A 22,460-nucleotide genomic window follows, 5' to 3' on the forward strand; every position below is an offset into this window, starting at 1 on the left:
GGTCAGAGAAAAATGCCCCACCCCCCAGCCAGGCCTCCTGTGAGGGAAGGTCAGTGGAAGGTCTCCTGCCCAGGAACTGAGGGGAGGTAGGAGAGGCCCGGTAGCATCCGAGGCAGGCCTTGACTGTCCTTGGGGTCCCACAGCCGGCCTGGGGGTGGGGCCTGGGCTTCTGGGCCACTGAGGCACCTCTGGGATCTCTGTCTCTCTGGCTCCACTCAGCTGTCCCCTCTGCCCCGACACTCTCACCAGGGGCAGCACAGAGTCAGATCGCGGGCAAGGGCCGGAGCACTGCAGGGGCCACCGCCATCCCTGCCCTCCTCCCTCCCTCCCTGCCTGCAGGCTTCCGAGGGGGCAGCTTGCATTGAGCCAAGCAGGGGAGGGGGGCGGGTCCTATCTTGGTCCTGGCTTAGGTGTGTGACCCTGGGCAGGTGTACCTCTCTGGGCCTCCATTTCCTACTTTGTTGAAATGAGACTCATTATGTCGTAGGGCTGTCCCAAGATTGAAACAAGAATCAGGGCTAGTGCTTCAGTAATCAGGAGGATGCAGTTCTGCCCTAGGTGGGCACCCACGGGCCTTGCCACCCGTTGGGTACTCTGCTGTTCCTGCAAGGTCCTCGTCTCAGCTCCTGTAACGGCCTCTTCCGGCACCCTTTGCTGTGTCCCCTCAGTGATGCCCCCACCCCTCCTCCCCCCCATGCCCAGCGCCCTGTGTGCCAGCTTCCTGCTTCATGAGTTGTTCCCATTGGGTGCTGGGCTTTCCCCGCAGCTGTCCTGCTCCCTCCCCTGCTCCCCTTCAGTGAGAGCCAGCCCCCTCCCAGGTGGCACAGTGGAGCTGCTCAGGCCGTTGTGACCAGAAAATGGGGCCCAGAGAGGGGCAGAGGTTGCCCCGTGGCTGATGTGGGGGTAGAGCCAGATCTGACTGTGCCATTCATCAGAGCCCCTAGATTTGCATCGCACCTGCCTTGGGGTGTTGCTGGGGATAGAGCTGGGGAGAGGGGGAGGGGAGCCGCCTCCCACACCTGCTCTTTCCACCCTGACTGGCCTGACGTGGGAAACCACTTCTCTGACCACTGGCCACTGGAAAGGAGAACGTCTGGCAAAGGCTCATGCCCAGGGTCCCAGGTGTGGAGCTAACCACGTCGTTTCCGGCCAGTGCGGTGGTGGCTGTCGTGGACCAGGTCTCAGTGCAGATCCCAGGGCCTTTGCCCTTGATCCCAGGCAGAGGAGAGCCGTGGGAGCAGGACCCAATGGCCTGGTACAGAGCCCCGAGTGGGCCTCGATCCCTGCCACTGCCTGTTCTGCTTACAGACAGGCCGCTGTCCTCCCTGGGCGGGAGGGGAGGGGTGGGGCAGAGAGCAAACGCCAAGGTGGCACGAGGCTGGGCATGTGCCTGGTCTCAGACAGTGTCTAAGGAGTGTCACACACCTGGAGGTGTCACTCTGACGACCTCTGCTCCCACTGGAGCATCTTAATCTCTTTAGAAGCTGACCGCTGACCCCAGGCGGTGACTGGAGTCCAGGGACCCCCAGCCCCGCCCTGGGCCCAGAGTCCCCCATTGGTGAGCCTTGGCTCTGCTTATAGCATCTGACGCCAGAGGGGCTGAAAATAGCCCCTGGAGGAGGTGGAGGAGGGGGCTATTTAAAGGGCCTGGGAGGAGCAGAGCTGAGAGCGGGTGAGCACTGATCATGGCCACTGCAGAGCTGAGCTGCCAGGTGTCCGAGGAAGACCGAGAGCGGCGAGAAGCCTTCTGGGCCGAATGGAAGGATCTGACATTGTCCACACGGCCTGAGGAGGGGTGAGTGCCAGGCAGCTGGGAGTCCCTCTCCCCTAGAACACCTCTCCTGAGCCTCACACGAGGCCAGAGCACAGAGCCCTGCAGAAGTTTCTGGGGGTAGGGACAAGGAGAGGGCCCAGGGGGGAGAGTGGAGTCACCCCTTCTGCATCCCAGATCCTGGCAAGCCCCAGGGAGCCCCCTGCCCAGCTCATGACTGGAGGGTAGCAGATTTCAGGAGCTCAGTGTCCCCCTGCCCTCTCCTCCCCAGTTGCTCTCTGCACGAGGAGGATGCCCAGCGGCACGAGACCTACCACCAGCAGGGCCAGTGCCAGGCGCTGGTGCAGCGCTCCCCCTGGTTGGTGATGCGTATGGGCATCCTCGGCCGTGGGCTGCAGGAGTACCTGCTGCCCTACCAGCGGGTGCTACCACTGCCCATCTTCACCCCCGCCAAGATGGGTGCCACCAAGGAGGAGCGCGAGGACACCCCCATCCAGCTGCAGGAGCTGCTGGCCCTGGAGACAGCCCTGGGTGGCCAGTGTATGGAACGCCAGGACGTGGCCGAGATCACCAAGCAGCTGCCCCCCGTGGTGCCTGTCAGCAAGCCTGGCGCCCTGCGTCGCTCCCTGTCCCGCTCCATGTCCCAGGAAGCACAGAGAGGCTGAGAGGGGCGGTGACTCGGGCTCCACCGGGCCTGCTGTGGGCTGGGCCCTTCCTGGCTAGGACCATGGAGGGGAGCTGCTGGCCATGGATGCTTCGTAGTTTGCCCAGAGTTGGGGGCTAGGGGAGGAGGGAGCCGGAGGCCAGGATGCCTGGGTCCCCTGAGCTCCCAAAGGGAGGGGAGTGAAGACAGTGGGCACGAAGGATAGAGCTGGGGGCCAGCATAGCCAAGTGCCCCCAGCCCCAGGAGAAGGGACAAAAGATGCTGGTGAGGACAGAGGTCCCTGAGGGGAGTGACCCTGGTCTAGGCTCCAGTTTCAGAGAAAGATGAGGAAAAGGGGATCTGGAATGCTCTAGGAAGGAGGCTTGAAGGAGACCAGAGTGAGGGGGATGTGAAGAGGGCAGAGGCAGAGTGGAGCCCCCAGCATCCTCTGTTAGCGCTGCAATAAACGCTCAGCCGTGCTCCAGACTTCTTGTTCCAGTCTTTTTCCTTGTGGGGGCCGGCCCATTGGTGTCCCCCTCCCCCCAGCTCACTTCTGGGAATAGGCCTTGCACCTGAGCTAAATATGGCAGAGCCGGTGGGTACACTCCATGCTTGGTTGTGGGGGCGGGGGAGACAGGGACAGAGCTGTAAACAGGGTATCCGTCCGGTCCGCCTTCCATGCCCTGGCTCTGCTGTGCAGTGCCTGGCCTCTGTGTCCAGTCCCCTGGCACTGGGCAGTGTCCAGCAGGCCAGCTGGCATCCAGGGTTTGTTTAAATGATCTCATGGAGTAGAGGGAGGGGCCTGGCGCCAGGACTGTCCTTGGCTGTACCTAAGGGTGTGAACGGGGTCACTGACCCCAAGGCTGACCTACCTCTCAGTTCTGAATCCAGACAGAATCAATTCTTGGCTGGGGTCAGGCACTCCGCCCTCCCTGACCAGGGAGCCCAGGCTGGGTTTTGGGGAGTGGAGGGTCAGGTTCTTGTCTGTGACCCCTGCAGCTTCGTGGCTCCTGTCCCAACCTGGTTGCCTGGCCCAACAAGGAGACACGTTCCCCTTGGGACGAGATGGGGGCACAGAGGAGGCTGGAGGCCCATCTGGACAGGGGCTGGTAGCCTACCTAGGGCAGAGGGACAATGGACTGGCCCAGAGGGGTCCAACTCCAGGAAGACCACTGGCATGGCCGCATGGAATCCACTTCCCATCGTGGGGCGGGGATAGAAGGGAAGACCCTGGCATCTTGACCTGGAGTGCCAAGCAGGACCTGCAGGCCTGGCCTGGGCCGCTCCCCGAGAGAGGGGAATGTAGTGTGGCCTGGGGGAGGAGAGGGGTCAGAGAGCCCAGACTGGCGCAACCCCAAATCCCTTGGCGGGGAAGGCCCAGCCCGCGCCCTCTGGGCCCCGGGGCCGCCTGGAGAACGCCTGCGCCCTCCCGCCCTCCCCACGGTCCCGCGCCCCCGACATGGCCATGGCCAGAACGTCCCGAGCCTTCTGCTCTCGGAAGCCCCCAGATAAGCGGATCGGAGCCCGCAGGGCCCGCGGGGAGGCCCGGCGGTTCGGCTGGCTAAGTGCATTAGCCCCGATCGCGTCCCCTATCGCGGCGGCCATCGGACGGGCGGGGCCGGAGCTGCGCTCTGGGGCCCCCGGGCGACCGTGGCGGAGGCCAGAACGGACTGTGCTTTCCGGGGTGGGGGTGGAGGGCGCTGGGGGACGGGGGTTGGTAGGAAAGGACGGAAGAGGGCTGGAGGAGGGGCGGGGGGGGCAGCTGGGGTGACCTGGGTGTGACCCCGGGACGGGATGTCTCAGGAAGGAGAAGTCGGCGGGGGCTGGGCCCGGGGTCGGGGACGAGGGCGCTGGGAGGTGGGCACTGGGAGAGGGCTGATTCGAACCCTGGCCAGAGAGAAGGGATGGGGTGCCGGGCGAAGCGGGTGAATGGCTGGGGAGCCGGAGGAGAGCGGCGGGAGGAGATGGGGACCGGCGGGGCAGGGATCTAAGGGTCCTGGGGGCACGAAGCTGGCTCGGACCAGGCCCGGTGAGGCAAAGGCTGGACGGCTGCGGGAGCAGCTGCGGAGCGGTGGGGGGGGGGGGGGGGGGGGGGACACGCGCCCCGAGTGTCTGCTGCTCGGACACTAAGGGTGATGGATGGGCTGGGGGAGATGCAGCGCGGAGCCCCGGGCGGCTCCAGGCGCAGCCGCCGCCCCCGCAGCGGAGGGTCGGGCGGGGAGTCGGGCGGCAGATAAAGGGGCCGCGAGGCGAGAGGACAGCGCGGGCGACGACGGCGGCATGAGCGCGGCAGACCCGAGTCCCACTGCGGGCGCGGCCCCCGACTCGGACCCGGGCCGGGCGGCCGTGGCCTCCGCCTACCAGCGCTTCGAGCCCCGCGCCTACCTCCGCAACAACTACGCGCCCCCTCGGGGGGACCTGAGCAGCCCGGACGGCGTGGGGCCTTGGAAGCTGCGCTGCTTGGCGCAGACCTTCGCCACCGGTGAGCGCGGGGAAACTGAGGCCCGGAGGACAAGAAGTCATCAGAGAGCTAAATGGGCATGCGTGAGCGAGCCCGATGGGGACCAAGAAGCAGAGATAGGTAGTTAAGAGGTGAAAACAGAAGAGGAAGAGAAGCAATATCCCTTAGGTAGGGGGCAGAGGAGAGGGACCTGTGGAGAGGGCACTGGGAGATGAAGTGGGGGATGCAGGAGAGACCCCGAAGACCCCCGAGACAGAGGGGGAGACCGAGATCGAGATCGGGGAGGAAAGAGAGGCACGTGCAGGAACTGCCAGGCACCTCCGGATTTCCCCACCTAAGCCTCACGGAAGGGAGCGGCGGTCCTACAGATGTGGAAGCTGAATCTCAGAGGGGGTTAAGTCCTTTTCCCAAGGTCGGTCAGTCCACGTTGGGGCCAGGACTCAGACCCAGGTTAGCCGATGCTTTTTCCAGAGAGAGGCACACTTCCAGAGGGAGAATCGAGAGAGGCTGGGAGAAGCAGGTGAGGGAGGGAGGGACTGAGGCGGGGTTGCCTGGACAGTGCTGGCACAGGACCCTCCTGCTCTGCTCCCCCACCCCGCCAGGTGAGGTGTCAGGACACAGCCTCATCGACATTGGTTCGGGCCCCACCATATACCAGCTGCTCAGCGCCTGCACCCACTTTGAGGACATCACCCTGACAGATTTTCTGGAGGTGAACCGCCAGGAGCTGGGGCTCTGGCTGCGGGAGGAGCCTGGGGCCTTCGACTGGAGCACGTACAGCCAGCATGTCTGCCTCATCGAGGGCAAGGGGTAAGGGGGCTGCCCATGGAGTGGCGGGTGGGGGGGGCAACAGAGGACTGAGTGTGGGGTGGCCCTGAGCCCTGGTCCTGCCCCTGCACAGTGAGTCCTGGCAGGAGAAGGAGCGCCAGCTGCGAGCCAAGGTGAAGCGGGTCTTGCCCATCGATGTGCACCAGCCCCAGCCCCTGGGCGCTGGGAGCCTGGCGCCCCTGCCTGCCGACGCCCTGGTCTCTACCTTCTGCCTGGAGGCCGTAAGCCCGGACCTTCCCAGCTTCCAGAGGGCCCTGGACCACATCACCACCCTGCTGAGGCCTGGGGGGCACCTCGTCCTCATCGGGGCCCTGGAGGAGTCATGGTACCTGGCTGGGGAGGCCAGGCTGGTGGTGGTGCCCGTGTGTAAGGAGGAGGTGATGGCGGCCTTGGTTCGCAGCGGCTATGAGGTGCGGGACCTGCGCACCTACGTCATGCCTGCCTGCCTTCAGACAGGTGTAGACGATGTCAAGGGCATCTTCTTCGCCTGGGCCCAGAAGAAGGCGGGGGTGTGATGGCCCAGTGCACCCAGTGCTGGGGGCTCACATACACCCAGATTCCCTGTTATGTGAGGTGGCACCTAATAAAGAAATAAGTTCCTCCTGCTGAGCGTCAGCTTTGTCTGTGGCTCTCCTGGGAAACAAGGAGCTCTCTCTGAGGTTGTGGGGGTGTGGAAGCCACCAACCCTAGCCTTTTTTTCCAGAAGCTTCCATGACAGTAGGTTTCTTTACCACTCATTCTTCCCAAACTAAGTCAAGGCCAGAGGGAGCTCGTTCAGCATTTGCTGTGTGCCAAGCACCTATTAGGCCCACTCGGTCCTCACACGCAGCAGGTCCTGTTGTCCTGTTTACAGGTGAAGCTAGGAAAGGTTAAGTAACAAACAGGAGTAGAGGGGCGCCTGGGTGGCTCAGTCGTTAAGCGTCTGCCTTCGGCTCGGGTCATGATCGCAGGGTCCTGGGATCGAGCCCCACGTCGGGCTCCCTGCTCGGCGGGAAGCCTGCTTCTCCCTCTCCCACTCCCCCTGCTTGTGTTCCCTCTCTCGCTGTGTCTCTCTGTGTCAAATAAATAAATAAAATCTTAAAAAAAAAACAAAACAAAACAGGAGTAGAGCCTAGTTTAGACCAGAAGGGGAGAGGGGTATAATCAGGAGACGGAAGTGGAGAGTGCACAGGGAAGGAGTTACAATCCAGGCACCAGTTCCCTACCCCCCCCCCCCCCCCCCCCCCCCCCCGCAGCTGGACTGGAGCTCCCCGCTGCTCTGCATCTGCTCCCTGCCCAGGCACAGACCCCAGCTGCCCACTGCCTCCAGCCAGCCGTCTTCTCCTTCCCTCCGGCCTCCTCTACTCACACAGATGAGCTGAACAAGGGTAGGTGAGGCTGAGAATTGGTTTATTAAGAATGTCCCTTGCTATCCTCCTACCTTAAAATAGTTCTCAGTATCAAAAGAAACATGGGCCACCCAAGTCTGAGGTTGGAGTCCTAGCATAGCACCTCTACACCACAGGGAGGGACAAGGGGGCAGGGAACGAATAAGAATCCAGGCTCCCTGCTCCAATCGCAGAGACTGCCTTTGGATGGAAAGTTTCTGGAGCCCCACATTCTATCCTTGTGGAGCAGGAATGTGTTCGGGCCGCTGGCTACTAGCAGGGGTCACCTTTACCGGGGTGCAGATACAGGGTGGCCCCTGCCTGCCTCTGGGAAGGCCAGAAACCGGACCCAGCCACAGGCCTTCTCCCCCTACTCCCTCAGATTGCCCCCCCTTCCCAAGGTCCAGGCTGTGACAAAGGGGCTTAGCAGGTAGGGCACTGGGGGGGGGGGGGCAACGAAGCCTTGGTGACAGAAAGGCTGGAGAGGCTCCCACGATCCCTTCCTCCCTCTGCCTCCCGAGAGGCTGGTTCTGGAGGGTGATCTGAGTTGTGCGTGGGTCCTCTGAGATTTGGAGGTGGACTGTAAAGTGGGGGCCACGGACAGGGACACCCACATGCAGCCTGGACACCCGTACCCCGCCGAGCCAGACCTTGAGGATATCCGGGCTCCCTGCCTGGCCTGGGGCCCTGGAGCTGGTGCTCAATAGATAGATGGTGGTGGTAACTTGATCCCCCATTTTTCTCCAACCTCCCCCCCCTGCGTGGTACACTCACCGCACTCACACCCACCTCACACCCAGTCTGTGCATACTGCCCTGACCCACACTCCCCTGCTCGTCTTTCAACACACACTTTCAAACCACTCCCGTCCCACCCCACTCTCCACACAGGCTCATACACCGTCCCACCCAGCATCCCACACGCTCAGTCCAATGCCCAATGCTCTCAGTCTAGTTCTCGCTCCCTTACACACTCACGTGCAGGCTCCTGGGGATCTGGCTGAGACAACAGTCCTGGTGAGACCACTGCCCAATCCCAGCAGCTTGGTTCGTCAAGATCCCAAGGGGAGGAGACCTGCCTTGGAACTTGGGCAGCCAAAGAGCAAGAGTCTAGTGCCACCTAGTGGTGCCCTGAAGGAGGGCAGGGGGTAATGGAAGGGGCCCCACTGTGTCCCCAAAGGCCTGTGGAACCTGGTCTCCCAGCTGGACAGACAGCTGTGGGAACCACCCAGGCGGTGAGGGAAGAGGCTGACGGAGAGGCAGAGGCAGCTCTCCTCTCAGTGGAGCTAAGAACGCAGTTCCACGTCAGTTCTCCCGGAACCTTTCTCCAACCCCGGATGCTGACAGGCCAAGCCTGAACAGACTCCGAGTACCTGTGAGGGCCATGTGGGGGCGAGCAAGGGGATGGGCAGTTACATGATTCTGGGCCCATACCCTTCATGTCCAAGTTCAAGATGTTAAAAGGAAAAAATCATCTCAAGGATTATGGGGAGAAGGGGAGCCAGCAGGGAGAGGGCAGGATCCCCAGTGGGGCAGACCGCTCCCAGGGCCTTCAGTCCAGCTTGAACTTGGCCTCTGATTCCTTCAGCAGATACAGGCTGTCATCTTCCAGAAAGCTGTGGGCAGAGGGAGGAGCCCACTGAGGTCTGGCTTTGAAAGCACCCCGTGGGGGTGAGTATAGGCAAGCCCGCAGGGGGCGAGGCCTCGGTCTCCTCCAAGGAGCAGGTGAGGATGGGCACAAAGAAGGTGCCCAGTGGGCGGGGAGAAGCACCCACCTGAAGAAGAGGACGTGGACGGGGATAGTGCTGATGTGCCAGATGGCATGGGCATCCAGGACCCAGAAGAAAGGCGGGAAGTCGAGCAGTTCAAGCAGGGACAGGCCCTGTAGCAGCAGGACCACTACCATGCACTTGCGCACGTGCGGCAGCCTCCGCCGGTTCCGCAGGCACCAGGCCAGCCACCACACCACGTTCACCAGGCCTGGGGGGGCGGGGGAGGGGAGACTCACTCCCTGGACCTCCCTCTCCCCCCCCCCCCCCAGCAAAGCCTCTCCTATTCTCCTGCTCTTTGACCCCAGGGCCATCTTTAGACTCTCCTCTCCCACCCCAAATTCTTTCCCCTTCCCCCACCCTAAAGACCTCTCTAGAACCTTTTCCAGGAACACCATCAAATCCCTACCTCCACCCCAGGCCAGCAGTTCTACACATGGTCCAGGTGCCCCCTTTCCCCGCAACCCTCTGGGGCCTCAGTCCCCTCTCAAGCCTCACCAATAGCCACATTGGCCGCCAGGTTGTAGCCATAGTCGAAACGGACGAGGCTCAGGTAGGAGACGTGCGCGGTCAGCAGCAGCAGCAGGAGGGCCCGGAAGGCGCTGGCCACGGCCGGGTGCTGCAGCCCCACAGTCCTGCCGCGCCACCCAGAGCCGCTCAGCTGGAGGGCAGCCCGTGCCCAGAGCAGCATTCCCTAAGCGTCCCTTCACCCTGACGTCAGTGTGTGGCAGCCGTGGCCCTCCTCCCCTACCCAAACAGGTCAGCGCGGCAGGCCTCCAATCCCCCCCCCCAGGGGGGGCGTGGGCCCAAGCACTACTGCTTCTCGGAAAGAGCCAGGGCCCCTCGCTCTACCCCGGAGTCCCCAGCCAGAACAGCCCGGAAGGGGTGCGTGTGCATGCGCACGCTGGGGTGCAAGGCCCCAGGGGCAACACCCCTAGGGATGGGCGAGGCGACCCGCTTCTGCCCCCAGCGCCTGATTTTGCCCCTGCAGGGGCCAAGATGGGCTCACCTGACACAGCACAGATAGATGGAGTGCAGGATGACGGTGGAGGCACAGAAGTAATCCATTTTCTGAAGACAGGGAGAGCTGGATGAGGGGCCAGCATGAAGGGAGGGGAAGATGGGCAAGGCCCTGAGAGGACCCACCCGGGACGGGGCAGGGCAGGGGGGCCTGGGAGTCCAAGGCCTCTGGAGGGGCAGGGGGGCTGTCTGTCTTGTGCTCCCTTCTGCCTATTGCTGTTTCACTCCTGAATGGAATGGTCTGACCCTTGTATTCACATTATACAACTGTTTAAAATGTATTCAGCCGCAAGGCTTTGGGGGCACGGGCAGAGACGCTTGCCAGGACTCCAGAACACCGCAGAATGCGGAGCGCAGTCTCGAGTCCCACGGCTGTGGGCCCAAGTCCAGGTGGCGCTCTTACTGGCTAGGTGACCCTGGGCAAGCGATTCAGCCTTTCCGAGGTTCAGGGGCGTCGTCAGTTAAGGGCCAATCATCACACCTACCTCACAAGGGCCAAGTGAGGCTCAGGTGCACGAACAGGTTAAAAATGCCGAGCACAGAGCAAGGGAGTCCCTCCGAAACCTAAGAGCCGGCCCCCACCCCTTCTGGGCTCTTCTGGGACGCTCCCACACAGGAGGGTGAGCCGGAGGGGCGCTCACCTCTGTGAGGTCGGTGTCCTTGGTGTGGAAGACTGTGGACCAGAACCAAGCATTGAGGGAGACCTGCAGGGAGGCGCTAGTCAGCGTGGTGTCCTGAGGTGGGGAGGAGCACTCACAGGGGTGGCACTTTGGGGAAGGGGCTCTGTGGAGCAGAGAAACATGCTCCCCTTTGGCCCCGGAACCAACCTGTGCCCTCAGCCGGCCGCAAGCCTGAGCCCCCTAGGCCACGGGGACTGCGGCCTCCACAGGTTCCGGCCTGGCCTGGGAACCAGTTCCGGCAGAGCCAAGTTCCCTGCTTACTCAATCGCTAAGACAACAGCCCCCGGGGGGCCTCGCCTCCTCCCCCAACCGGCAGGTGATGACAGCCCCACCCGGGCCAGGGGAGCCAGTGACCTCAGCCTCTGGGGGCGGGAATGAAGTGGGTGGGGTGGAGGGGCTCGCGCCAGCTTGGGGTGTGTCCTGAGCAAAGCAAGCAAGGGAGGGAGATCAAGCCGATCCCACCGGGGCCAAGTCTCTAAGGAGGAGGCTGGCCCACGGAGCCTCCCCCTGGGTGGGCCGGCCCAACCTGCCAGACCGGCATCTGCTGCTTCCCAAGCTCTGGGAGGAGCGGAAGGCTGAAGGGGCTGTGGTGGGCAAGGGCCCAGGAGCACACTTGGGGCCTTTTCCCTGGAAATGAACTGCAAGGAGACAGTACAAAACATCTTGCAAACGAGTCCTAGATCTTGTGGGAGTTGGTGCTGTATCCATGGCCGAGGCCCAGATCACTGAAAGAAGGGTGGGCTGTGGGGGGCGGTTCCTACACTGGGCTGGGAAACCAGAGGCAATGAGTCAAAGGGGAAAACAGGCAGCCAGCGGTCTGGCCTGGGATGCACTGGAGAGAGGCGGCGGGGGGGACAAGCCTGCCTCAGACGGCTGCCTATCGACGTACCCGAGACGGGTAAAGGCCAGGAGCTGCTCATTTGGGTCCAGGACAGCAGGAAAACTGGCCAGGAGCCTGACAGAGGAAGCAGAGAAGAAGCCTCTCTGTCCAGTCCTGTGGCAGGAAGGTCAGACGACAGGATGGGTCCCCTACTGCAGGCCCAAAAGGGCTTATGAGAGCATGGGAAAGCAAAGGGGTAGAGGCGGGCCAGGCTTGGTGCAAAGGCAGTCAGCACTAGAAGTCTCTGGAGGCTCAGGTAGCCAGCCCCCTGCGAGCCTGTCTGGCCTGGGTCCTAGGCTGAGTCTCTCGGCTTACGCTCCCCACGATCTGGACAAAGGCCCTGCCCTCTGGGCCTGAGCTTCCCCCTGTGACTAATCGGGGCCTAGCCTAAGTGATCCTTCCTCCCTCTCCAGCCCTGACATCAGGTGGTTATTCTAGGTCAGGTTGCTTCTCTTTTGAAGACGGCCATCCAGTCCCATCCCTGGTGCTGCCCCTTCCCCTGAGATGGTATATGAGGCATGGTCTGGGGGCTGGAGGATGGGAAAGAACGGGGCAGCTTCTCAGACACTGCTCCCACAAAGTCTGGGACGCTCAGGGTCAGCATGGGGAGAGGAGCAGACTTGGGGCTGGAGGCAGGGCCCCCGAGATCACATGGGCCAGGTCTCCGGGGCAGGCCAGGAATAGGGATACCCTCGGGTCGGAGAATGGTCCTGGAGCCAGTGGGAGAGGGAGGTGGAGGGGAAGGCAGCAGGGACTGGCAGCCAACCAGTCCTCCTTGTCAGCCACAGCAGGAAGGGAGAGGTGACAAGAGGACTGAGCTAAGTGGTGGCTCCAGGGGTGGGGGGCAGCATGGGACCGGGGCTTAGCTCCTCGGGACAGAGTGGGAGCTGCCTGGGTCCCCTATTCAACTGCCTCCCTGGAGGGTCTTCCACTTACAGAGACACACCTGAAGCCTGGATTCTGCACCCCTGAAAAGTCCCCTCTCCCCTGGGCAGTGTCCCATTATGAGGGACTCCTCTTCCAACCCTCTCCTCTCCCACAGACTTGGGAGATAAGTGTCATTAAGAATGAGGCCCCCAGGCCAGACTGCCAGGATTCAAATCCTGGCCCTACACTTCCTGTGTGTCCTTGGGCAAGTTACTTAGCCTTGCTGGGCCTCTGTTTTCTCATCTGTAAAATGGGAATAATCGTAGTATGCACAAGAATTTAATGAGCCTCCATAATAAGATGGACCCTGGGTTCAAGTTCTGCCTCAGTCCCTACATAGCTGTGTGGTCTTGAACCAATAAAACCTTTGAGTCTCAGCTGTTTCATCTACCAAAGGGGGTTAATAATGATACCCACTGCATTAGAGGGTCCTGAAGATGATGTCTGCAGAACGCCTGGCCAAAAGAAGCCATTCGGGCGTCTGGGTGGCTCAGCTGGCGGGGGGCAATGGTAACTAGCCAAACGGACAGGCCAGGAGGGGCTGAGCAAAGGGGGAGACCAAGGGCAGGGTGCCAATGAGGGTGGAAATGGAGGGGGACAGGGAAAGCTGGGTGAGGGAGAGCAGGAGGCTGTTTCAGTCTGTTGGAAAATAAGAAAATTGAGACAAAAATATCACAGCCGTGAAACTGGTTGGGTGCCAAATGAGCCAGATCTGTCAGGAATTCGACCCCAGTGCTAAGCCCCAGTGCTCGGGGCTGTCATTGACACCGTGGCAGTGGGGACATGTGGGTCTTTAAATAGCTCGGTGTCTCAGAAGTGGGGGAGGCAGAATGTTAAATATGACGCCGGCTGCCATCCTGCCCCCCCCCCCAGCCCCGCCAGAGGCCACAATGTCTCACCCCTGCCTTGGGCAGGGCAATCCTGCCCCACTTCACTCCTGAGAGAGAATAGGGGAAGAGGCGGATGGAGATGGGAGGAAGGTGGTTTTTCCACCATCAAAAAGGATTCCTTGATTTCCTGCCATTGCCTGTTCCACTGGCTCTTGTCTGACCAGTGGGAAGTCCCTCCTGAAGTCTAACCATCATTGTGCTGCAGGCCCAACCTGTCTCTTCTCGTGGTTTCCGCAGCAGAGGCAGAGCACAGTCAGTCCCCACTTCCATCAATCATCCTGCAGAGACAGTCTGAGCTCTCCCGGTACCCTCACTCTCTCACCTCTACTTCTGAGGACTTTTCCTTACTGGACAAAGGGGCGGGGAACTGGTTTGGCTTCCTGGCTTTGCAGACAGCAGGGGCCCCCAGTTTCCAGAAGTCAAAGGTCTGTGGTGTGCAGAGCTTTGGCAGGCTCCCCTAAAGCCTGGCTGATGCCCAGCCCAAGCCAGGTCCAAACATCAAGGCAGAGATTACTCTCTTGTGCCAAAGCTTCATCAGCCCTGCTAGGGCAGGGTCTCCTCATTCCCCAGGGGAAAAGACTGAGAAAGACAACTCTCCCAAGACTTAACCTGCAAAAAGCCGTCCTATCCTATCCCAACAGAAATCAGGAGCCCCACTCGCTCCAGAAGACCCAGCCCAAGACAAAGTCCACTGCCACACCCTCCATTCAGCTCAGGATCCCCTCCCCGCAAACACAGGCCCATAGGACTAAAAGATCAAGTGTAAAATCCAAACTGGGTCATCAAGGGAGTGTGGGCACAGAGACTCGGTCCCTCGAGGACCTAGTGCCGGCATGTGGGGGTTCCATGTTCCAGAACCCTGTATCCCGTAGGATGTCTTCAGGCACAGGCCCCAGGTATCTGCCCTCTCTCCACCTCACATCTCCTGCTCTGTCCCTAAGGGTCCTCAGTAGACTGGACTGAGGAGTATCAGGAGGCCTGACCCTCACCAAGAAGGAAGAGAAAAGACCCAGGAATCAGGTAGATGAAGACGAGAGCTGTGACTCCTGGCAAAGGCTGGGACCCTCTGAGGTCCCCCCAGACCCACCGGTCTATCCAAGGAGGTGCTAAGCTTTGTTCAGAGAGTTCAGGCAGGGACTGTCCAGTGCTCTCTAGCAGGGGTGGGGGCGGGAGTGCAGCCGTGGGCCCAGACAGCAGTGACCCTGGAAGAACCCCAAGGGAAAGGGGACAGGTGTGCCCTCCTCAATTCTCTGCCCTTCCTGCTTTCTTGGCCAGGACCAAACTCCCAAACTCCCTCCTCTGAGAGAGGCCTAAACAGGAAGTGGTGGTTCTATGCCACCCATGCCCAGGACAGGGTATGTGGGTGCCAGGCCCCTGCCTACACAAGCGTCCCTGCCTCTCAGCACTCGGGGGCTCTCTGTGCCACCTTACCTCCCTCCACTCCCCTTCACCCAGCCACACTGTGGCCAGGCTGACCTTTCCAAGGCTGCCTATCGAGGTCCCACCCCTTCCACCTTCTGCCCCTCGGCTCTGGTTGTGCCTCCAGCCTGAGATACAGAAATCCAACCTCCTCTCCCTGCATCTGTATGTGTCGAAGCCTGATCAGGCCTATGAGTCCCCGATGGAGCCCCTCCCCCCCTCTGGGCTTCCCCAACAGACTTTTCCACTTAGAGGACGCCATTTCCCTCCCCACCTTACTGCTCCCAGGGCTCTGCCTGCATTCTGCCTCCCGGGCTAGCTGGACCTGCGCCTCCCGGAGGCTCAGCTTCTTGGGGCAAGGGCCTCCGTTCCCACCAGTGTTAAGCCCTGTCTCTACCCACAGCAAATGCTCAGCAGACACTGCTCAGGATACGGAGACAGCCCACAAGAGGAGCTAAGTGCTCTTAGAGCCCTGGAGCCAGTCCTGGATGCTAACCTGCCTCCACCAGTCACTAACTTGTGAGCTGCTGGCTTTGGACAAGGTTTTCCCCCTCTGAGCCCTGCTCAGAGCTCACAGTGGTATTATGAGGATTGAATGAGAAAATATATGTAAAGTACTTAGGACAATGCCTATTATGTAATTCATAACACTTATTATTCATATTTGTTAAATAGAAAAGATGAGGGAGTGGGCGCCTGGGTGGCTCAGTTGGTTAAGCGACTGCCTTCAGCTCAGGTCATGATCCTGGAGTCCCGGGATCGAGTCCCACATCGGGCTCCCTGCTCAGCAGGGAGTCTGCTTCTCCCTCTGATCCTCTTCCCTCTCATGCTCTCTATCTCTCATTCTCTCTCTCTCAAATAAATAAATAAAATCTTAAAAAAAAAATAGAAAAGATGAGGGAGGATTGACATTTCCCAGAGGTTTAACAGCCTCCTTCCAATCCCTGTCACCTAAGTCTGAGGCTTGGTGTGGACTTCTCAGCACCCCCGTGCTACCAGTTTTCCTAAGGTCCTCAGAGGCCTTGGGGTGGCCAGATCCAGGGGTGTCCTTCAGTTCTCTTGACTGTCCAGCAGAATTCCAGAGAACGGCCTACCTGCTCCCCCTTGTTCCTGTCCCGGGGCTTCTCAACCACACCTACCCCTCCAGCCACTCCTGTCTCTGTTGCTGGCTCATTGTCCTCTGTCTGACCTCTATGTTTCGGGGGCCCCTTGGGGCTCCATCCTAGACTCCTTCGCCTCCCTACTGCTGAGGCTCGTCAGCACGGTCAAGATGGCAAGAGTGCAGACTCAGGAGCCAGACGGCAGGGCTCAAACCCTGGCTCGTTGGGCAGGTTACTTTACCTTTTCAGTCCTTGGTTTCCATCTGTAAACTCGGGATAATAGTACCACTTATCTCATAAGCTTGTTAAGGGATTAACGAGGTTAATATTTATAAAATGCTTAGGATCATACCTGATATACAGTAAGAGCTATGTATGTGTTAAAGAAATAAATTTAAAAAAATGTTGGGGCACCTGGGTGGCTCAGTCGGTTAAGTGTCTGCCTTCAGCTTGGGTCATGATCCTGGGGTCCTGGGGATTGAGTCCTGGGATTGAGTCCTGCATCGGGAGAGCACAAGCAGGGGGAGAGGCAGAGGGAGAGGAAGAAGCAGGCTCCCCGCTGAGCCAGGAGCCCGACGTGGGGCTCGATCCCGGGACCCTGGGATCATGACCTGAGCCGAAGGCAGACGCTTAACCAACTGAGCCACCCAGGTGTCCCTAAAATCTTAAAAAAAATGTTAATCACCTCAAAACATAGCTCAAACATAGTTCTCTTTAAAACCCCCCTTCCCAAGACCCATGCCCCCTCCCCGTCTAGCTACTGTGCCCTATGCTAAAACTCACTAGCCCCCTGTATCCACTTCCACCCCTTCAATCTGTTTGCTACACAGTAGCCAGAATGAGCTTTCCAAGCAAATCTATTCCTGAAACCTCTCCTCTCCAACCCTCGTGGCTTCCTGATGCTTCGAGAGTCCAGATCTGAAGTGTTAATGTGCCCCCAGGCTCTCCACAGGCTGGCCCCATTAACTGCCCACCTGCCCACCTGTTTTGTACCCACTCCCTGGCTTCCTGTACAGCAGGCCTCCCGGCCTTTCAGGTTCTCACTCTCTTCTGCCTGTGCACATTCTGCATCTTCTGTGTAGATGACTCCTCCCACTCTCCCTGAATTCACCTAGCTAACATTCATTCATCATTCCAATCTTACTTCAAAAGCCCCTTCCTCAGGGAAGCCTTCCCTGACTGCCCGGTACAGGTCTGGTCTAGTGCTCCCTCACGCACCCCTACAGCACATCTCTTCCACTGCACTTTTCCAGACTTGTACTTTCACATTCGATTGTGTGCTTGTGTGGTTACCACTGCAGGGCAGGAACCTGTTTTTTTGTTTATTTTTTTTAAAGATCTTATTTATTTATTTGAAAGAGACAGAATGAGAGAGAGAGAGAGCACATGAGAGGGGGAAGGGTAAGAGGGAGAAGCAGACTCCCCGCTGAACAGGGAGCCCGATGCGGGACTCGATCCTGGGACTCCAGGATCCATGACCTGAGCCAAAGGCAGACTCTTAACCGACTGAGCCACCCAGGCGCCCTGTTTAGTTTTTTTTTTTTCTAAGTAAGCTCTACACGCAATGTGGGGCTTGAATTCATGACCCTGAGATCAAGAGTTGCATGCTCTCTGACTAAGCCAGCCAGATACTCCCTGTTTTTATATACTTTTGGATCTCCAGCACTCAGCCAGGTGCCTGGCACATAGGAGGTGCTCAATACATGAACGAATGGCTGCCTTGGTGGCAGGCAGGCAAGTGAACACAGAAGGTTTACACTGGGGGCCCTGATGGTAGCCTCTCACTCTCACGCCCTCCCCACGGTTGTCACAGTTCAGAGCTGTACCCTAGTCCGTGCTTCTCACACAACTTCGGGCCCTCGACGCCGCCTCCTCTGACCAGTCGCACTGTGAAGCTCAGAGCTCTCTGGATACTCACAAGGATCATAGTTCAGTTTCCCAGGGATGGTCTAAGAGTCCTGTGGCTGCCACACCTCCAGGCCTGGGCTGGGACTGAGGGTGCTTTGAGTCGTGCAGAGGGGTCTCTACCACCCACCTCCCTTCTGTGCTTGTAAATTGCCCTACTGGGTCTCTTAGTGGCTTCCTCCCTCAGGACCAAATGTTTCTCTCCTCCCTCCCTCCTTCCCTTCCTCCCAAACAGCCTGGCCTAGGATTCTGCTAGGAAGGTAAGGTCTGATTCAGCACCTTCCCTGTTTTCTCCCTAGGCCTGACCACCCACAGCTGCAGTTTTAGACCTGGAAAACACAGGGGAGGGGAGCCTGGATGGCTCAGTCATTAAGCGTCTGCCTTCGGCTCAGGTCATGATCCCAGGGTCCTGGGATCGAGCCCCACGTTGGGCTCCCTGCTCCGCGGAAGCCTGCTTCTCCCTCTCCCACTCCCCCTGCTTGTGTTCCTTCTCTCGCTGTGTCTCTCTCTGTCAAATAAATAAATAAAATCTTGAAAGAAAGAAAGAAAGACAGACAGAAAGAAAGAAAGAAAGAAAGAAGGAAGGAAGGAAGGAAGGAAGGAAAGAAAACAGGGGAAGGCAGGTAAAGGGAAGCCCTGTTGGGAGAGACTGGGGATCAAAGAGTTCCTCCTTCCTAGAGGAGGGTGTACAGCAGGAGTCCTGCCAAGTCACCTACCCAGGCGAAGGCCACGCAGGTGGGATACATGGGGGAGGAGGCTGGCACGGACGTGTGGTAGCGGCAGAGCATCACCAGGCTGGCCAAACCGTTGAGGAAAGAGGCCATGGCAGAAGCTGGCTCTTGGAAGAACAGGAACCGGGAGAAGGGCCACTGAAAAGGGAGCACGTGGAGGGGGCTTGAGGGGCGAGCAAGCCCAAGTAGCCCGACCTGCTTTTCCTTGACGTGCCACATCAACAGGTCTTTGGCTGGTTCCTTAGCTCTGGACCTCGGCCGAAGCCTCAGGTACAGTCCCTCTTTGGGTCCAGTCCCTAACTGAAGGTCCTCCCTCTGTCCTAGCCAGCATTCATAGCACTGTAAGCCTGGTCTCTGGGAGACTAGGTGGGCCAGTATAGATGGCTCAGGATGGCCTAGTGGAAAGAGCATACATAGACTTCCCACCCAGAAAACAGAGGTCCTAATATTTTCCTCCTCTACCGCTGACCACAGGCCTCTGAGCCTCAGCTTACTCTGACAAACTGGGGAGAATAATTCTTGCCAACCTCAATAGTCTAGAACAAGGTCATATTGGATGAAAAAGCACCAGCAGGGGAGGTGGGTGGGGGGATGGGGTAACAGGGTGACAGACATTAAGGAGGGCACATGATGTGATGAGCACTGGGTGTTATATGCAACTGATGAATCACTGAACTCTACATCTGAAACTAATGCTGTATCTATGTTGGCTAATTGAATTTAAAGTAAAAAAAAAAAGCACTAGCAGGACTTGCTGGGCAATCTGAGGGGGTATTACTATTTTAATCCAGACTACTACTGAAGAAGCAAAAGAAAGGATGCTGTGGGGGGGGGGTCAGGAAATTCATCCTTGTAGCAAGGTGAACATTCAGCCACCCTAAGAAGTCCAGCATCACTCTCTGAGGTCACACAGCTTCCCAAATGTTGTTACTCCAAATCCAGAGCCAAGACACACTGGTTCCATCTGATTATATGAAAACCAGCAGATTTTGGAGAATAGGCACCTGCCCCAAACACACACCCATCACCCCATAGCTCAGACTGCTTGACTCAGGGGTATCTTTCTCCTACAACACTATCACCATATACCTACCCTGACCCTCCAACTCACCTTGCCATGGAACTGAGGCACTTTGTGACCTTCCTTGATGTAGAGGCCAACAGTGACCCACATACACTCATACTTACAGTCGTCCTGACAGGTCCAGCCTGAAACAGAGAAATGGGACCTGGTGAACTCCCCATCACAGGAGGCACAGAGAGAGCTCAAATGGAACCCAAACTCAAATGCAGGCTAAGAGGGCCTGCAGGATGGAGAGAACCAGATGAAATCTTAAAAATTCTAACTTCCCACTTGGATCTATGAGACATGGTAGGCCACACACATAAAGGAAAGGTGTGTGTGTGTGTGTGTGTGTGTGTGTGTGTATGTATTTTAGGGGATGGGGGTGTGCAGTGAGCAAACACAGACATTTCTTCTCTTCTCCTTCCACCAAGATGGGAACTTTGGCATCTGACAGACTCATCAATGGATACGTAGGTTTATGTTTGCTCTTGCTGAACTTAAGCTTTGCTCTCACTCGCCAGGGAGGAACTCTTGCCATCGTACCCCCCTCCTATGAAAATGAAGCCCAAATTCTTCACTATGACTTGTGAGTCCCCAAATTGCTTTTCCAACTTTATTTCCCATACTCCCACCCACACCCTGCTCCCTGAGTTAAACCAAGCTACTGGAGACGCTCACATCTGCCCAGGGCCTCCATTCTCTCTGTTCCCTCTGGAATGCAAAGGGATAGTAAAGAGCACAAACTTGTAGTCAGACGGGCCAGAACCGGAAACTCCACTTTACCACTTTCTGACTATGTGACTTAGGGCAGGGCACTTAACCTCTCCAAGTTTCCCCATTGTAAAATTGGGTGAAAGGAAACTTAAAGGGTTGTGAAAATTACCCAACCTACTGTGACACCTGTCACACACCGGGGGACCACTATGGCCACAGGTCCAAATTTAATGTGTCCATCCTGAAGCCCTTCTTTCACAGAATATTCCAAGATGATCCCTGCTCCTGCCCTCTCAAAGCCAGAAACGATTCCTTCCTCCCCCATATGTTGCGATTGCTTGACCTAAGGGTCCTTTAGGACTCAGATCATCCTCTACCTTGGGCTAGAGAAGGCTAATGTCCCCATGAAGACTGTGGACCCTAATGGCAGGACATTGGGTCCGATTTCAGTGTCATTCTACAGCCAGTACCCAGGAATATTAAATAAATACTAACTGAATAAATAAAAAGTAAGACTGGCTGATGCTGCTCTAATCACCCTGGGGCTCCATTCACACTCATAACGGACACCGGGGGAAACGAAGGTTCAGAGGTGGTTTAGGGGCGCAAGGGGAGGGGCCAAGGCTGAGGGGCGGGGTTTTCCGCGGGGAGGGGCTTACCTGCTAGACTCATGTAGATTGGCTGGCGGGAGCGGAAGTGCCTCAGTGCGCCCCCCGAGCAGTTCCGCTCCTCGCACCGGTGCACGCAGTCGCGGTACACCGGCTCGCGGTCGCCCTGGGAGCCGCTTGCTAGCGCGGCTGCCCCAGCTAGCAGGACCAGCCGCGCCGTCCGCCCGGCCATCCCTTCAACCTGGCCCTCCGCCGGCGGAGGAGCTTAGGAGTCTTCACTTCCGGAGTAATCGGAAGTGCCTTGTGTTCTTTATTTCGCTCTCCGGTGACGTCCACCCACTGGAAATAGAAGTGCCCGGATTTCCGTGGGCGCCTGCCCCGCCCCTCGTTTTACTGTCATCTCCGTCTATTGAGGCGACAGGGCTAAGGAGCAAAATAAACTGGTCTTTTATCAACATGCGTCCTGTTTCTTCTCCATGCTCTCCTTATTAGAAGTACGGTTATTTTTCTGTCACCAGCCCCGTCGAATTTCGCTTCCTAATATACCTGGAACCGCTCACTTCTCTCCATTTCCATTGGCACCACCCTGGTTAAAGACATCATCATCTGTCGCCGAGACAGTCGCGGTAGCCCCTTCACAAGTCTCCCTGCCCCTACTTTTGTCCCCATCGACTCCGCGTTCCGTTAACAAATTCAAATTTGACTGTGTGACTTCTCTTCTTAAATTCTTTACTGGCTCCCAATTACCTCAGGATAAAATCATAACTCCACAAGCCCTGCACGATCTGGCCCCTGCGCCAGACCCAAGGGGCCATGTTTCTCAACCCTCCCGGCTTTGCCTCGTCTGTATCATTCATACTCTCATGCCTGCTTATTCTTCTGGCCTCCATTTAAACACCATTTCTGAAGGTGTTAACCCCTGGAGGGTGATGTAAGATAAAAGTGGTATGTTTTACCCAAGCGGGGTGGGGACCTCTGCTGTCTTGTTTACCGCTCTACTTGAAGCACTAGTACAGAATTTGGCTCAGGGTAGGTGCTAAGAACTCCTTTCTTTCTTTCTTTCTTTTCTTTTTTTCTTTCTCTTTTTCTTCTTTTCTTTTCTTTCTATGAAGGAACAACGTTAATTCAACGTAAGAATTTGGGTGCTAAATCCAGGGCTGTCAAATCACCAACGTGATACAGATCACACTGAGATAGGAGAGGTGTAATATTTCAAAGAAAGTCAAGAAGAGGACCTTCGGGAACAGGACACTTGCTCTAATATCCATCCCCTCCTCCCTACATCACCACCAGGACACACACGCATACCCATCTCATTGAAGCAGTGAAGCCTTGTAGCTAGATGCTTAATTAGTGTGTGTAGCTTAATGACCGCTTTTCCTCATCTCCCACTCTCCACCCCGGGTCAGCTTTTCCTTTTTACATTGAGAAGTAGAATGAGCAAGATGTAAAATTGGATTCTATTTACTTACTCATTTAGCAAACATTTCCTGAATTCTTAGCTCTAGCACCTCGCTAGGCAAGACACAACTCCCAGGAGGCACCATTCATATTATATTTCCTGTGAATAGCACTCAGGGGTGCACCATCTACATTGTATTTTTCCGTGAATGGTTCCTCTTCAAGTTAACTATAACATGAATAGTATCCCCTGGAGTTGAACACCCAGTTGATAATGATTG

General features: G+C 57.9%; 3 protein-coding genes across 5 annotated transcripts; 2 read left to right on the forward strand and 1 right to left on the reverse strand.

Moving 5' to 3' along the window:
- Nucleotides 1-1,359: 1,359 nt before the first annotated feature.
- On the forward strand, nt 1,360-2,900 carry TCAP (titin-cap). The gene is made up of 2 exons (XM_025859181.2): nt 1,360-1,795; nt 2,043-2,900. Exons 1-2 carry the CDS (start codon nt 1,686-1,688, stop codon nt 2,434-2,436), a joined length of 504 nt encoding a protein of 167 aa, XP_025714966.1. The 5' UTR covers nt 1,360-1,685; the 3' UTR covers nt 2,437-2,900.
- A 1,641-nt stretch (nt 2,901-4,541) lies between these two features.
- Nucleotides 4,542-6,734, forward strand: PNMT (phenylethanolamine N-methyltransferase). The gene is made up of 3 exons (XM_025859380.2): nt 4,542-4,896; nt 5,478-5,685; nt 5,777-6,734. Exons 1-3 carry the CDS (start codon nt 4,554-4,556, stop codon nt 6,216-6,218), a joined length of 993 nt encoding a protein of 330 aa, XP_025715165.2. The 5' UTR covers nt 4,542-4,553; the 3' UTR covers nt 6,219-6,734.
- Nucleotides 6,735-7,075: 341 nt separating this feature from the next.
- Nucleotides 7,076-21,336, reverse strand: PGAP3 (post-GPI attachment to proteins phospholipase 3). Of its 3 annotated transcripts, XM_025859360.2 has the most exons (8): nt 20,830-21,308; nt 19,502-19,599; nt 18,376-18,528; nt 10,500-10,562; nt 9,848-9,909; nt 9,337-9,473; nt 8,845-9,049; nt 7,076-8,685 (listed from the first exon to the last, which is right to left on the reverse strand). In XM_025859360.2, exons 1-8 carry the CDS (start codon nt 21,008-21,010, stop codon nt 8,622-8,624), a joined length of 963 nt encoding a protein of 320 aa, XP_025715145.1. In that variant the 5' UTR covers nt 21,011-21,308; the 3' UTR covers nt 7,076-8,621. The 3 variants fall into 3 exon arrangements, with proteins under 3 accessions (XP_025715145.1, XP_073739971.1, XP_025715146.1); XM_073883870.1 differs by having other exon boundaries at nt 7,076-9,049; nt 20,830-21,336; XM_025859361.2 differs by lacking the exon at nt 18,376-18,528 and having other exon boundaries at nt 20,830-21,309.
- Between the last annotated feature and the right edge of the window lie 1,124 nt (nt 21,337-22,460).

The sequence above is a fragment of the Callorhinus ursinus genome, unplaced genomic scaffold, assembly GCF_003265705.2.
Source record: "Callorhinus ursinus isolate GAN/ISIS: 27379988/994484 unplaced genomic scaffold, GSC_fseal_2.0 scaffold52, whole genome shotgun sequence".
Lineage (NCBI taxonomy): Eukaryota > Metazoa > Chordata > Mammalia > Carnivora > Otariidae > Callorhinus > Callorhinus ursinus.

Bases quoted from the DNA above. Each gene is read 5' to 3' on its own strand.
- PNMT (XM_025859380.2), top strand. From the start codon at position 4,554: ATGGGCTGGGGGAGATGCAGCGCGGAGCCCCGGGCGGCTCCAGGCGCA. The intron at 4,897-5,477 runs GTGAGCGCGGGG...CCACCCCGCCAG, and splicing joins GGCGCAGACCTTCGCCACCG to GTGAGGTGTCAGGACACAGC. The intron at 5,686-5,776 runs GTAAGGGGGCTG...GCCCCTGCACAG, and splicing joins TGCCTCATCGAGGGCAAGGG to TGAGTCCTGGCAGGAGAAGG.
- TCAP (XM_025859181.2), top strand. From the start codon at position 1,686: ATGGCCACTGCAGAGCTGAGCTGCCAGGTGTCCGAGGAAGACCGAGAG. The intron at 1,796-2,042 runs GTGAGTGCCAGG...TCTCCTCCCCAG, and splicing joins TCCACACGGCCTGAGGAGGG to TTGCTCTCTGCACGAGGAGG.
- PGAP3 (XM_073883870.1), bottom strand. From the start codon at position 21,010: ATGGCCGGGCGGACGGCGCGGCTGGTCCTGCTAGCTGGGGCAGCCGCG. The intron at 10,563-18,375 runs GTAGGTGACTTG...GCCTCCCTGCAG, and splicing joins CCTGCGTGGCCTTCGCCTGG to GTCTCCCTCAATGCTTGGTT. The intron at 9,474-9,847 runs GTGAGCCCATCT...GTGGCGCGGCAG, and splicing joins ATCTATCTGTGCTGTGTCAG to GACTGTGGGGCTGCAGCACC.